Source organism: Myiozetetes cayanensis, unplaced genomic scaffold (assembly GCF_022539395.1).
Source record: "Myiozetetes cayanensis isolate MyiCay16 unplaced genomic scaffold, myiCay2020 scf7, whole genome shotgun sequence".
NCBI lineage: Eukaryota > Metazoa > Chordata > Aves > Passeriformes > Tyrannidae > Myiozetetes > Myiozetetes cayanensis.
Window position 1 is genome coordinate 30464996 of NW_026087964.1, and position 15058 is coordinate 30480053.

The 15058-nt window shown below is 36.4% G+C and overlaps 1 protein-coding gene across 1 annotated transcript in view; it reads right to left on the minus strand.

Annotated features, from left to right (window-relative positions):
• Positions 1 to 15058, minus strand: part of TENM3 (teneurin transmembrane protein 3) — a 1298714-nt gene that overhangs the window by 134748 nt on the left and 1148908 nt on the right. The window contains 1 exon segment of the mRNA XM_050338169.1: positions 1561 to 1798. Coding sequence (XP_050194126.1) covers positions 1561 to 1798 — 238 coding nt within the window.

The following is a 15058-nucleotide window of genomic DNA, read 5'->3' on the forward strand; positions in this document are numbered from 1 at the left end:
GTTGCCAAAGAGTAAATAAACGGGTAGGCTAAGAAAAGGATGAAGGAAGAGACCTATCACAAAGTTGTTAACATAGTTGAAGATCAGCCTAAAAATCACACTCAGTAGGGAACCTTAACCAAAAACGGAAAAATCAATGACAAATGAGATTGGGTTCTTCACCTTCAGAGTTCCAACCAACTGAGACTATTAAAAACACTAGCAGTAGGGTTCTGTCAGTTTTCATGTGAAATTTTTACATTTCAGTTCATTCACAAGTGTTCAAAACTTGAACACTCAAATATGCTTAGCTTTTCATCAGGAACATTTAAAAGATGAAAAGACTTTACTCCACAAAAAATATTTGATCTAGGTTGGAAGTGGCATTCTCATTCAAGTCCTATGTCTTTATAAACACAATATAAACATATATGGCAATAGAAGCAAACATTGAAGACATTACCAGTCTATCTAAGATTAACTAGTACAAAGAAAACATCAAACATCTTTTTCCCACTGCAAACTTACTTGTTCCATAAGAAAATTCTTTCTTAATGTACTAAATTGTTCGAGTATGATGATGAAATCTCTTCAGTGGAATCCCACTCCACAGTGTCTATGTCTCATAAGCAATACAGGAGGGCTGAAGAAAACTAAGAAAAAAGTCACAGCCATTCCCAACAGCCTGACAGAGGAGTTGCCTGAAACACTTATGGGGACAAAAACTATCTAAAAGAGAATCTTAAGGTTGTGTATGTTTTAAATTAGTCAAAATTGATAAAATATAATTTAAAGGGATTCAATGAATGAACAGATTTCACAAATATTTTCAAGAATTACTGTCAACTTCAATATAGTAATAAATACTCAGTTTGATGACTAAATTAGAATATTATGGCTTTCGTTAATAAAAAATTAGTGCTGATTGAGTGTTACATGAGTACTAATTAATCACTATAGGTAAATTCAGCTCTGTGCCAGTAAGTCCTATAGAATTTTTTATAGATCATTCTGCACCATACATCATTCTGCATCTAAAGAAGCTACTGTCACCCTTAGTATTAGCTGCTTCTTTCCTTGAGCCAGTTATCAAGAATGAGGACAAATTTATCATTACACCAGAACTGACTTCTTTCGTCTCACCATATCCTAGGCACCTTTAAAAAACACCTAGCCTCACATAAGTATTTCTTTTAAGGTACCAACTATAGGAGTTAAAAAGAATTACTGAAAGTTCCTTGACATTCAATCTGTATGACAGTATACATTTGACACATAACATATCTGGCAAGCAAGGCAAGAAATTTTTTTCAACAGTCAAAAGTCACGGGTTATGAACAGGAAGGAAAATGTGTGTCTGGAAAAATTAATATACTCTCTGAGTCCAATTACTCTGCACTAGGCATGGTAAAGGAGAAGAAAGGCACTGTGGATTTGAGAGAGAGGACAGATTTTTTTAGTACTGAAAAGTTTTCAGTTTTGTTTGCTGAATGAAGGGAAGTCTAGCTGCTGGTCAACTTTCAGTAAGTTAGAGGTTTTTTTCAGAAGTGCCACAGTCTGTAGTAGTACCTAAGTAATTACCTGCTTTCCAGTGGTGCATTACTGCCAAGGACCCAGCTGTCCTGCAGCTGGACTGACTCAGGTGTGGTTTGCAGCTCGGCGGGCAAAGCAGCCGGCGGGGCCGGACTCTGATTCCTCCTATTTGTCAGTGAGTTTCTGTTAAGTGAGGTGATGGATGGGTGATGCTGTGCTGAATGTTGCTTGTGAGAAGGTGGCAAAGGCTGCAGGGTCGACTGGCCTTGGTTATTTGGAGGTTGTTCTAAGAAGAAAGAAAATTAAAGTTTGTTATACAGTATTTCAGCATTTGCTACAACCAAACAGAATGAGAAATTCAATATAATCCTATCATCTAATATATTTGCATATTATTCTATTAGCAGACATTCGGTGACATTCTCCAAGAGCAAGTTTACCCTTGATACACCAAGTTCTAATTAATATACAACAGATGGTAAAATTGCTTTTGGTTTTAATTTGTTTCAGTTTTTTTTTTTTTAATCTGGTTTTATTAACACCTACAGAAAATAGCATCTGACAGATCCCCTAATGTGCCTTTAGACTTCAGCTTTTTTTAACAAACCAACCCTGAAATTAAATGGGCAATTTCAGTAGAACACAAAGGTTTTCAAGATGCATATAATCCCTATAATTATTTAATGGAGTTTTTTAAGCTTTATTTAACTGCAATAAATTATAACAAGCTAGTTGCTAAACAGCAGTAGACTACTCCAGTTTAGAGCATTTCAAATAAGACAGAGCTGCACTATGATCTGCTAATAGATGCTAAATATTCTTTAGCAGAAGGTCACTCTGTGAAGCAGATGTTGCTTCATGGATATTTAACAGACTGATTCACATCTGATTACAACGTCAGAAGACTCATATACTTAATGACCGTCACATCCATTAGAACACACACAGAACAGATTTTCCCATTTCACACTATGCAATATAACTACAGTTTGGAGGAAGTCACAGGTGATACGAGAGTCAGGCCATCAAAACAAAAGGAAATATTATTTGACTTAACCAAAGCATACAATGTCCATAAAGCTTAAAATCAAAATCTCAAAACAGCAAAACCTGCAGTCAAATACCTCCATCAATGTTAGGTTTTAACAATCTGTTCTGTAAAATCAGGGGCAAGTAAGTGATAAATGGAAGACGAACCTTGCTGTAAAACACAATGCACACAAAATTAAGGAACCCTCTAGACACTTAATTTATCGTGATTTAGCAATGACTGATGACACTTGAACATGTAACACTTAACAATATGTAATTCAAATTGCAACCTATTTCCTAAACTAATGTAGCAGAACATAGTTCATAAAATAAATGCAAGTGTTATGCAAAGCAGAAAATACACTTTGCTCACAGTGTAGATGCTTTCAGGTAGTCTTTAAATTAGTTGTTTGATTTTCATAAGCAATTCCCTGTTTGAAACTGGTTATAACTGCAAATTGTTACAAACTCAATAATAATACCTTGGTACACAGAACACAGGAAAAGTATTTCTGTTGGAACAGATGTTTCCAATAATTTACAGGTGACTACTATAAAATACACTTAACTGTGAGTAATTGCCCAGGTTGTGAACATAAGACGAATTGAGAATGTTAAGGAATAGACATGCTGAGCTCAAACAAATAAACAGTCTTTGAAAGAATTTTCTTTCTGAGAACGCCATTCTCTTTTCTAGTAATCTTGCATGGTCAACATGACTTCTGTCACAAACAATAGCAATGCCAAATCTCTTACAAAAAGAATGACAGCATTTACATTGCCATTAAGGTTTTCAACAGCAAATCCCTAACATGTTAAAGAAAAATTACCTTCCAGGTAGGATAAAACTGATCAACCTAATCTTCACCAACACCACACAAAAGGGTGTCCCTGCATGTGATTACAATCACTACCAAGGGATTTAAGCCAATTTCAACAAGCCAGGTAAAGGAAAGTTAACAGAGCAACATTAGCAAAGAATTTTCCCCATGTCTACTTAAAATTTTACCTGATTTTGATTACAAGCTATTTATCTGCTGGTGCAGAATGAAAAGTGGCTTTGTATTTTATAATATATAGGTGCATGTGTGTATAAAAATATAGGTATGTGCACATGTGTCTATGTAAATATTTACACATGTATATGTAAATATATATGTATAAATGATTAATCACACAAGAGAAAAATTACAAGTTGAATTAAACAATTCACATTATTTTTAATAAAATAAATTAATCTAAATTGTTCTCAGGATCTGAATTGTCTTTGTTATTCCCCTTTTTGACTCTTCTATGGGCCTAGCCTGGTTGGACAGTGTTGCCACGATCAGTGCAAAATCCTTCTCCTCTGCAGCTCCTACTGGCTGAAACATTATTCTTACATCCCACTTCTTCATTAACTTCTCATTTACAATCTCAACTGAAAATCAATCTTTCAGTCTATCATTTTCAGTACTAAAGATCTTGCACTATACTCTGGTAAAGACCAAATAGACGATTAGTTAACACTGTTCTCCTGCCCAAACGAGGGTGTAAGTACGGGGACTGTGCCAGGTTTGCAGGCTTGCCTCAGGTAGACAGCTGACCTTCCCACCTACCAGTGAGGAAGATGGGTATCCTTCTCGGAAGGATTTACGCAGTGCCCGAGTAAATGCATAGATCTAGTAAGGGAACTGATAATATGCTGCAAGAGTAAAACTGTATTATTCAGTCCATAAGCCAGCTACTCAGGCCACTACTGGGGATTTAGATTATTCCCAAAGAAATTTACTATGAACCTACAAGGCCCTTTTGCTATAACATTACTGACATTGAAGGTACAGAGGAACATATAAAATAAATTAAGACCGGCTAGAAGGGAGCTAGAAGATCATAGCAAGTGCAGTTTGGCAAAAATCACATGTCCTCAAAGCCCACTGTCTCTCTCCATAGGATGCCGTCAGGTGATATCTTCTAGTGTCTGAGGGTGGCTTCAACTGGCAGGGAATCTACAACTTCCACAAAATCAAAAAAGCCTGAAAAATTTGGAATGATTTATTTTGTTTCTAACTGTGCAAGAGCTACAGGTAGAACTGTGCTTAACAAAGTTAGATCTTCCATACATCAATAGAGCTAAAATCTGTATTTCTCTACATTTCCTCAGTCCTACATTGTCATTCTGAATGTGACTGAGGAACTCTGGAAGAGCTGAGGACTCCTCTTCCAATCTTTTCTTCAGCCTGCTAGATTTTTCCCACTCCACCGTTTTTCTGACTGCCATGCAATTTCTAACAGAAACTTCAATGTTGCACCACTGATTTCTGAGGAAATAAAATCATCACAATAGTCATGTTTCAAATGCTGTTTATAAGCCAGAGCCAGATTCCCTTTTTTCACTCCTCCTTTAAGGAGTTAATAGCTAAAGAACAGCTTTCAGTATTACTGCAGCTTTCACACAAAGCTGTTGGTTTTATGGTATGAGCCTCTCAACATCGTTGTGACACTGAAACTACTCTCACTGCACATGCAGGGAAACTGAGGCATATATGTTAAGTGATTCACACAGCTCTCCTGAGAAATCAGCATCACAGCCAGAAAAGTACTGTTTTTTTGCTTTTCATACTTAAGGAGTTGATAAGGACAGTAAGAGTTTCATGACATGGATAGATAGATACTTCATAAGCTCTGCAGCACTGGACACTACTCCTGTAGCATCCTCCTCAAGAGCCTGTAACTCCTCCTTCCTCTCCATCAACCAGGTGGTTGGAAAATGGGAATCCTACAGGAAACAGTTCTTCCCTTGGTTAGTGAAAAGATCAGGAGCCCTGGGACTTGGCCAGGGCCCTTACAACAAACCACTTACTAGAAGAAAGAGCATTCAAATGTGATAAAGTGCAATTGTGTTGAAATACTTAAAAACTATTGCAGAAAGGTACAGTTGCTTTGCTTTAAATTGGATTTTAAATGCCATCGTAATTGATTTAATCTAAATGGGAATATCTAATTTACACTAAAAATAAGGTATGGGTACACGTGGGCTTATCTCTAAAAATGGTAAGTTTTAATTAAAACATTCTTGTTCGGTCTAGACCTTAATGACCGTAGAGCAATCCCATTCATCTTAAAGAGAAGATTTCTGCAGCAAGAAGGAAATGTAGACTGGCCCAGCAACTAGCCTGTGCGTTCAAGTTCTTCAGGAGCAGCAAACAAAGCCCACATTTTTGAGGCATGTGCTGCATACATCAGCATCAGATAATTATGCATGTGAACATATGTACAGAACTCGGAAAAGTCACAAGAAATCGGGTAGAAAGCTGTCTTACTACAGTTACATGATTTTTTCAAAACATTTTGAAATTGTTATTTACCCTAGGGAACCACACTGAAGCAAAGCAGCCATTTTAATTGCAGAGGTAAATTATATACAACTCTGCAGCCTTTCACAAAACCCTTTTCTCTTTTATTTTTTGAAAAGTAATTTACATTTAATTAATTTTATCATTTAATTGTTAAAGAATTTGAACAGCATATGAAAGAATACAGAAAAAATGTATATGTGAAAGTGAAAAGGAGACATTTATGATAACTATGGTCATGTGGTGGAAGGGGGTTAATTCAGAAGGAGAAAAGCAGACCAAGTATCTATGAAAAAAGGTAATTCGTTTAATATTTTGCATGATAGCCTTTCTATAACAGACAGATCACTGAGATCTGTCAACTAGCTACTCATCTAGGGAAAAGAGGTGATTTCCATTTGATAAGGATTAGGCTTTTTAATAGTGTATAATTAATGTGAACTTTTGAGTTTCCATGACAAAAGCGGTCTTCCATTATAATATAAACATTTCAAATGTGAACAAAATGTAATTCGATATCCATTGTGAGAGTCTTAACTCTTTCTAGTCAGACTGCTTCTTTTTTTCTCTCACCAGAAGAGTCTCTGCCATGCTAAAGTAAATATCCATAATAGATACCGTAAGTAAGCATCTGGAGTAGACTGAATGTTTTGGAAAACTGGTAACAAAAAAGATAACTTTTCATTTCCAGGTCACTTCTCCCTGGTCTGCTTTCCTTTGACTGCTTGCAGTCAAAAGAAATTTCCATAAGAACTTGTTTGATTTCCTCAATGAAACACTTTGATTGACTTGATATTTTACCTAATTGACACACGGTCGTATCTCCAAAAGTACTGTAAGCAGAAGTGGGATTTACCTCGGAAATCCCTGCAAATTGAAAAGAGCGAGTATTATGGTGTAACTATTCCTAGAACTCCCAAAGGAGCGCTTTTTTTAAGTTCCTGCTTACAGAGGGTTGGACTGCAGGCCAGTTGGACTGCTATGGCCAGGGCTTCACCGATTCTGCGGGCAAGTAAAACCAATCACTCCAGAAGTCTCTGCCCTGGGAACACCTTCCATGAGAATCTGTCTTGAATTAATGAAAACATAAATAAGGCTACGGGTTTAGAAAAAAACATGTATTTATGTGTTAATTTGTAAACAGGCAGATCTGTCTTATGAATGAAGCACTGCTTCACCTTATTTACTTCTGCCAAGGCATGAAAGAGTCAAAGTTTCCTTTCAGATTGTTTACTACAAACTATAGTGGTAATCCAAGAAAACTTGCTGTCTGTGCCCATTTTGTGGTTAATTCCAAATATTTGCTTTATCTTATTCACGTCCAAATTGGTTTTGCTCTGCAAACTGCTTTAACAATCCAAACCATACACTCAACTCAAGGAATGAGGTGATGCAGTGCCTACCACCACAGGAGAGTCTTTTCAACATGATTTGTTGTCAGCTTGCATCATTCTGTTGTTTTTGAAAAATAATGAAGAAAACCTGAATGTTATTATTCACGTGACACATTTTCCTGTAGATATCAATCAACATTGTCTCACTTTTTAAAGAGAAAAAAAGGCTTCTGCTCAGAAAGAGAAGAAAGACTTATTGGATTGTGGAGAAACTCAAAACGATCCCATTGTTCACATGTGGCAAGTTATCTGCCTAAGACCAGATGATGAGAGAAGTATCTGGAGCTCCCTGGAGGGCAGTAGGATAGTCCCTAACATGCAACATTGGTATTTTAAACCACAAAGTACATGTTGACAATTTCCCCTACCCTATAAGGATGCTGTTCTTTGCCAGTTAAGTATGCAGAGGAAGACAAAGAAACAAGTCATGCACAAAAAATGTAAGCTTCAGGAACTGAAGAAAAAATACATTTACCAATGTTTTTCAGTTGTGCTGTCTACAGGAATGCTATCTTTCACATTAAAGGTACACTTGTAACTCTGCCTTTCTATTTCACATCCACTGAGCATAGTATTTCCCCTCAACAAAGTCATACTGATAATATTTGCGCATTCTCAGCTGTTTTATAATTCAGTTCTCCATAATGTTTCAGAAATCTTACTGCAGAAACAGAAACCGCCAGTTGCTAATCTAGTCACAAAAAACTTTGTAAAAGTATATGAACTGAGCTTCAAACTTACTTCAAAGGCAGATTTTTTTCTCCCTGATATTTTTAGAATAAACAAGCTAAAAAGCTATACCCTATATCATATGTGACCCTGTGAAGATAGATAACATAACTTTCTATTTTATGGCATTTACTTTGAAAATCTGATTAAGATGGATGTCTCTAGTTTGTAATTCTTCAACATCGTTTTGTCATAGTTCCTATCAGCAAGATGCTTTAAAGCCTTTCGATTAATATTGTATGCCAGAACTGAAATTACATCCTTTGTCGTTTAGTTCTTAATGGTGCAAGTGATATCTATCAAGTAGTGTTTTATGAAGCATGTGTGATTTTTATCACAGGCTGTTTTCACAAATCTTCTTCAGGTTTCATAAAGACTGCTCATGGTTAACAACAAATATGCCTTGCATTTAAAATTATGCCAATTCTCAAAAGAAAAATGAACCTTGGTTTTTTCAGCAAGGTTCATCAACAGAAAAAAACCCTTTTCCTTAATTTAAATCTGTATATAACCATCTTAATTAGCAAAGCAAAAATATTATTGCAAGCCCTCAACTCTGACTGAGAACTCTGTATTAAAAAAAACCAAAACCAACAAAACTCCAAACAAACAAGTAATAATATATTATTTTCACAAGTAAAAAGTTATGTTTTCCAAATCTTCTAAGTCCCCTAATTTTTAAATTAAAGGTGGCACACAGCTAAATCAGAAGATGCAACATTCCCCTGTAATCCAAGTACAACAAAGATCTTAATTTGCAGCATCCATCTTTGTAAAGCAAGAGGAGAATAGTTAAAACTTTTTCAATTTTCTGGGAACCAGATAGTTAGGGGCAGCTGAGAAGGAATCTTAGGGTTGGCTATTTTTGGTCAACCTGTTGTTTAAAAAAAAAAAAAAAAAGTGCAAAGTCAAAAAAACTTAAGACTTAGAGGACACATGAACAGAATATATTTTTCAAATCTTTTTTGTCCAAAGACATAAGAGCTTTCTCTTGATACCTAAGAGAGTAAGGCAAATACACTGCAGGAATAAATACTGCCCATTGACAAGAAAGCGGACATTTCTTCCTCAGATGGTGGTGAAAGGAAAAATTGCAGGATTTACTTCTGAAAGGTTTATTAAATGTTGTTTCCACTCTCTGTTGTTCACTGTGGGAACTGAACCTGCTCACTTTTAAAGCATTTTTTCCATTAGCTGGAATTGATTGTCAAAGTATTCCAACATAGACACCTCCAGCCTGCAACCACTCCATTAACCCCGTTATTACATATGTAATGTGGTCAATATTATGTCAGGCAAAATCTGTTTAATTTAAATATTACACAGTGATAATGTCTTCTTGTCCAATGCTATATAAGGACTCGGCTATAGACGGTAGTTACAAAAGCATATGGGATGAAAGAGCTCAGGTTGGGAAAACAAATTCACCTGTATCAAAGAAAACCAATGACAATACTGCCATCCATAAGGCAGACATTTAAGTAACAAAGCAAGCTGCATTTTGCTGGTTTTCAACTGAATTGTGGAAGCTTAATCACCTTATGAAAGCTGAACCTGAGATAAGTATTTCAGCTTCAGTGAAAAAAGGTATAGTGGAACTAGTTCACCAAACAACCTTCCTAATAATGGCCTCTTTATCCCTAGAGAGATTTAAAAGAAAGATGAAAAGAGAAAAATACAGAAACACTGCTGAAGTAAATTGGAATTTAACCTGATGGGGTAAATACTTATGATTTTGCTTTACAAGAGAAAGAAATAAAAAAGGTAACATAAACTAGGTAACTATGTAAACAGAAAGAATGAGAAGCAATAGTGTACTTACAATCCTGCTGTTGTATTATGCCATATCCTTCCACATTAGTTAGCAAGGATACTAATGGACATTATTTATATTCTCTTTTTAGGACCTGAGGTCTATGAAACCAAACAAAATCCTTCATTGGTAAAATATGACTGACTTATTTCCAACAATTTACCTGGAGATCAAACTGGGAAAAGTTGCTATCACACTGTGAGAAGTGACAAAAGCTTGCTCACTTGAGACACAAAAATGACACTCAGCTTACATTATGCAGAGATTGAAATATAATAATGCAGCCTTCATTTGTGTGTTCCTGGCCTGGCTTCTCCGCAGTGGGATTCAGATGTTTTGCAGGACTGTGGTGTTTTCTTTCCCGTTGGGGGATAGCAGTCTCCCAGAGCAATACTCCCTGAGGCTGGGGATCACCAAGACCACAGGCTTCACTTAAATCACAGTTGCTTCTATTCAGAATAGACTTTCTGCATCTTCATAGACGAAATCATCTTTCATCCTTATTTAGAGCCAAAAGCCAGAAAGTTACACAATTATTCCTAGCTTCAGACAATCTCATGAAAATCAGTGAGGAAGTATGTTTCCAGATCACAAATTGAAGGTTAGCTCTTTATACAGAGAATTCAGGTTTTCATTGAAAGAAAACAAAACATGAAGCAAACATGAAGTCCAGCCAAAACAGTTTTCACAGAGAGAAAAAAAAAAAAATCAGCTTTTCAAAATGCTGACAGGGAACTGGAATTAATCTGAAAAATCTTTGAGTACACAGCCAAAACCTGCCTGTAAAACACAGGTAAAATGACGGAGAGTATGCCATTTCCTGCTTTGCTCACCCAGCACCTTATGTTCGTACCAAATACAGACAGCCACTTAATTTTGACTGAAAAAAATTGTGATTTAAAAATAAATGTTGTGAAAAAGAAGAGCCATGCTTCAGCTGTAAGCTAAGTTTTACAATCCCAATTCAGTCAGAATGACAGTGTGTTAACTGATGTACTCATCTCATACTGCATATTTAACTGGAGTGCAGTATGCATCGTAGAGTCTGATGTACGACTTCTTAATTGATTTCCTAGCATTTTCAGGTGTTAGGTAATTTTGATTCCTATCCAAAATCATTAATCCAAAGTGAGCCATGTGTATGTTTTTCTTTGTCTTCTGATTTTATTTCTTAACACTTCCAAGAAAAACAATTTCCCAAAGCTGGTTATTTTAGAAGCACAGTTACTACTGCATAGGTTAAGAAAATCTAAACTTTCAAAACCTTTAACCTGAAAAAATACACTCAAGTCACGATTATGTAATGCTTACAGCTGACATAACTACTGCTGCAAAAAACTGCCTTTCTGCCCAATAAATAAAATAGCATCTAAAGGCTGTTTTACTGCTAAACCTGACTTTTACTGACATATGGCTGACATTCATAAAGAAAGAGCAAACCACTAGAATTCCTCAATTCCAAGAGCCAGGGGAAAAATTCTGCACTAAATAAGTCAACTGAATTTTTCTGTCATGGACTTGCAAAGATTAATGGCGTCCCTTGAACACTTTGCAAATTTACAAATTCAAAAGCAGTTTGAAAGGCCCCCAAAGCTAGTTCACTATAAGCAATTCAATTCTTGACCAACCTCTTCATGCTCAACCTTGTCTGAGAACACAAGGCCACATTAATAAAATCTGTGAAAGATACGCTAGGAATGGGAAAACACAATGTAAAACTTCTAAGCAAAATAGGTGAGTTTGTCTCATCAAGTTCATTTGAAAGAAATCAGATAAGATACCCTGCTTTGGAGGAAATGAAAAAGGAACACGGGTAGTGACGTGAAAAGAAACCCATGAGGGAAACATGGTAGAATTGAGGTTAAATGAAAAGAGGTTAAATGAATAATACACGGAAGAGACCTCAAAAGAGGTGACCAGGTAAGAGAAAAATGTTAAGAAAAAATGAGAAAAAATACACAATTTTATAAGTAAATCATAATAACCAAAATTCTATGGAAAACATGGAAGTGAGATGCTAACTGTACAGCCTTGACTTTTTAAAAAAACAGTTTAATCCTGGCCTCCAGAGTTAAAGCACAAAATTCCTTTAGACTGCAGTTTGGGCCTTGGAGCAATAGGGAAATAAAGCAATAGGTCACCAGATGAATTTTTGTCTCTATATCAATTAATTGATCTGTTATCAACTATAAGAAATATGTAGATTATGGAAGACAGGAAAAGAATAGGGAACCAGGCTTCCAAAACAGCTTTTAAGTACTTTTTTCCTAACTGTCTCAGGGAAGAGAAATGCATAATAGAGTGAGGCCTCTACAAAAGCAAACTGAGAAACTATTGTTCTCTAATGACTTAAAATATGCTTTTTAGGCTTACATGCGAATTAGAATTTTGCTCTTCCTCCTTATGAAAAAAGCCCCCACAACAAAACCACTCTTGATTTTAGTAAGATATTATTCTACTCTAATGACAATCAAATCTAGTTAGGTATCAATCAAAAGAGCAAATCCACTGCAAAAGATTTCTTAAAGATATTCTGGGTTTCCAGTACAGCTGTTTCCCTTTTCAGAATGATGATCAAGTCACTAACTCATTAACCCTCAAATCAAACCTAAACTTTGAATGCTAAGAGTTGAAATAAAAACTACCTTTTAATCTGTCTCAATTCATGTAATTTATCAAAAAAACTATCCCATATCTAGCATTTTAAGCAAAGTCAGAGGTATCAGTTGACAGGGAGAGTGATTTAATTAGACATATGTGTGTGGTCACTATTTATTTTGCAAATGCTGTGAAGGACAGCAGTATGCTGAACAGCTTAAACAGACTGTACTGTAATTAAAGATAAACAGTTATGCCCAATAGCAAACAAAAAGTTATGGGGGAAATTCCATAATTTTTCCAACAAAATTATAAAACATAGAAAATTGAGAAAATCAGTCTTTCTTACATTTAAATTCCATATATATTTTCATAAATGACTGTAGGCTTTGCCTTCTGTACATATTTTCTATATATCCTAGTTGTGTTGTTGCTACAAAGCCGTTTCTGGCAGATGATCTTTCACATCAGTTTCCAGCTGAACTTTACAGCTTCTTGCCTGAACCAAGCTCCTTAAAAAAACATGGCTGATTCATGTCATAGTAAGCTCTTCCTTTTAATAACACTGCTGTAGTTCTCAGACAGACACTGACAGAACAGATAAAAGGTAGAGAAATCACAGCTCTCAACTACACCCTTTGATTTACGTGGCCAACTAGACAGTATACACAGAAAGACCCCAAAAGAGCCAGCTAAAAGAAACCGTTTGAAAGTAAAGGTTTTGAAACAATTGCCAAAACCCACAAATAAGCACAAAGTAAATCACCACTGTGGTGCAGTGAAAAGTGATAAAATCTCCCATACACAATTAGCAAATGCAAGTTGAATTAATTCCATTATGTTTCTGTCTTCCAAGTAACTGCAGCAGCAAAAGAGATGTTGCTGCTTCTTCTGGGGTAAGCAAAGGCTAAATAAAATGATTCATTACAATGTCCTGGCAGAATTACAGACTTTGCACATTATGTAGTTCTTAAAAAAAATTGAACTGAAAGCTAGTAGTAATCTAACTTCTACATAAACAGAATTTGAGTTTCAAATTACTTAATGTGCAGAAAGGGTGTAAACTCCCTTTATACCCAACAGCTGTCATTTCACCAGTAACAAATTTGGCAAAAGCATTTCTAGGTATGCTGGGAGAGCACTTGCAAAGACAGCTTGCTCACCATGTAACACTGCTGATTTATAAAGCAAGCTATGCCCCAGTCAAGGGAGACAACACTTCACAAAGGCGTAGAGCCAGAGGAGATCTGAATGACTGGAGTCCCTGGAAGCCTGCTGCCTTTCACTCCTGGGGAAACACCCCTCTATTTCTAGCATAATCACACCCCCTCCACCAGAACACGTTTCCCTGGTCCCTTTTCTGCCTAAACTATCATACAGGAAAATATCTTTCTTTTTGTCTTCTGCTGAAACCATAACACTGGTGACAAGGAACCCATGTGTGGGGGTGGTAAGTGATTGCAAGGGAAACAGATGGTCTCAAGCTGAGAAGTCTGGTATTTAACACGCTTTTATAACTACCACCAGGGGCTAAAACCAAACATTTCAGGAGGAAGAATTTTATCATGGTAAGATTGCAGCAGAGCATGTGAGGAAATCTCGTTTTTTATTCCTGGCATAGCCAGTGGCTCATGGTGTGATCACAAGCCTTTGTATGTCCAGTGGTCTTGCCGCCGAAGCTGGTTAACAACACCTGCCAACGGGCAGATGGCTGCAGGAATCAATTATGTGCCCAACAGCTCTTTGCTGCTCTTGAAATGAATGATGTTCTATGGGTGAAACTTGAACAGATACAGCAGAGGTGGGTACAGGTCCCGGGCTCTCAGACCAAATTTATGATGACAAGTGCACAGATTAACATGTTTCCAGAGAGGTAGAGAAAAGGTATGATTTGTGTTCTGCTGAGGGGTGACTCCACACTGTTCCCAATTTGGGGAATAGGATGGGATACTCAGAATAACAGATTTTTTCTGATACAGGTCAAGTTTCCACCACCTGTGGGTAAGGAAGCACATGCAACCCATCCCACCTGCTCCCTGCAGAATTCCTTGCAGCCCAATTTTCCTGGCTCCATGCAGGTGTAAGTGTGAAAATTCCATGTGCATATCCTTGCCCAAGGTGCAATGTTTCACAGGTTACATGTGGCATTAATCTCAGGTGAATTAATCTCGCTACTAGAGAGATTCACAGTTTGGAAATATAAATCTAAAGAAAATAAATACAAACAGTAAAGACTTTGAGGTACATTAGCTGCAAAAATTAAAAGCATTTTTGAAAGCTGAAAGCCTAAATAGCTGTCAGCAACTCCACCAGCATGTGTAAGTTATTTACAACAGCAAGCAGACAGATTATCAAGATAACAGAAGCACTGATTAATTGTGTAGCCTAAACTGGCAAGGAAAACATAGTAAAGCCTAAAGCCCTGCATGTGTGAACATTTATTTTTAAATAGGTATGTTTCATTTCCAAGTTTTCCTCTAGTGGTGGTTACCATTTAATAATAATAATTGAATCAAATTGCTCTTTTAATTTTTTAAAATGTGTAGAAGTCAAACCTGATGTTGTAGATAGCCTTATCAAGACTTTTCAAATTTCTGAATATCATTGAGATACTAAATAGAGATTAGGAGCAATTTTAGAGTTTC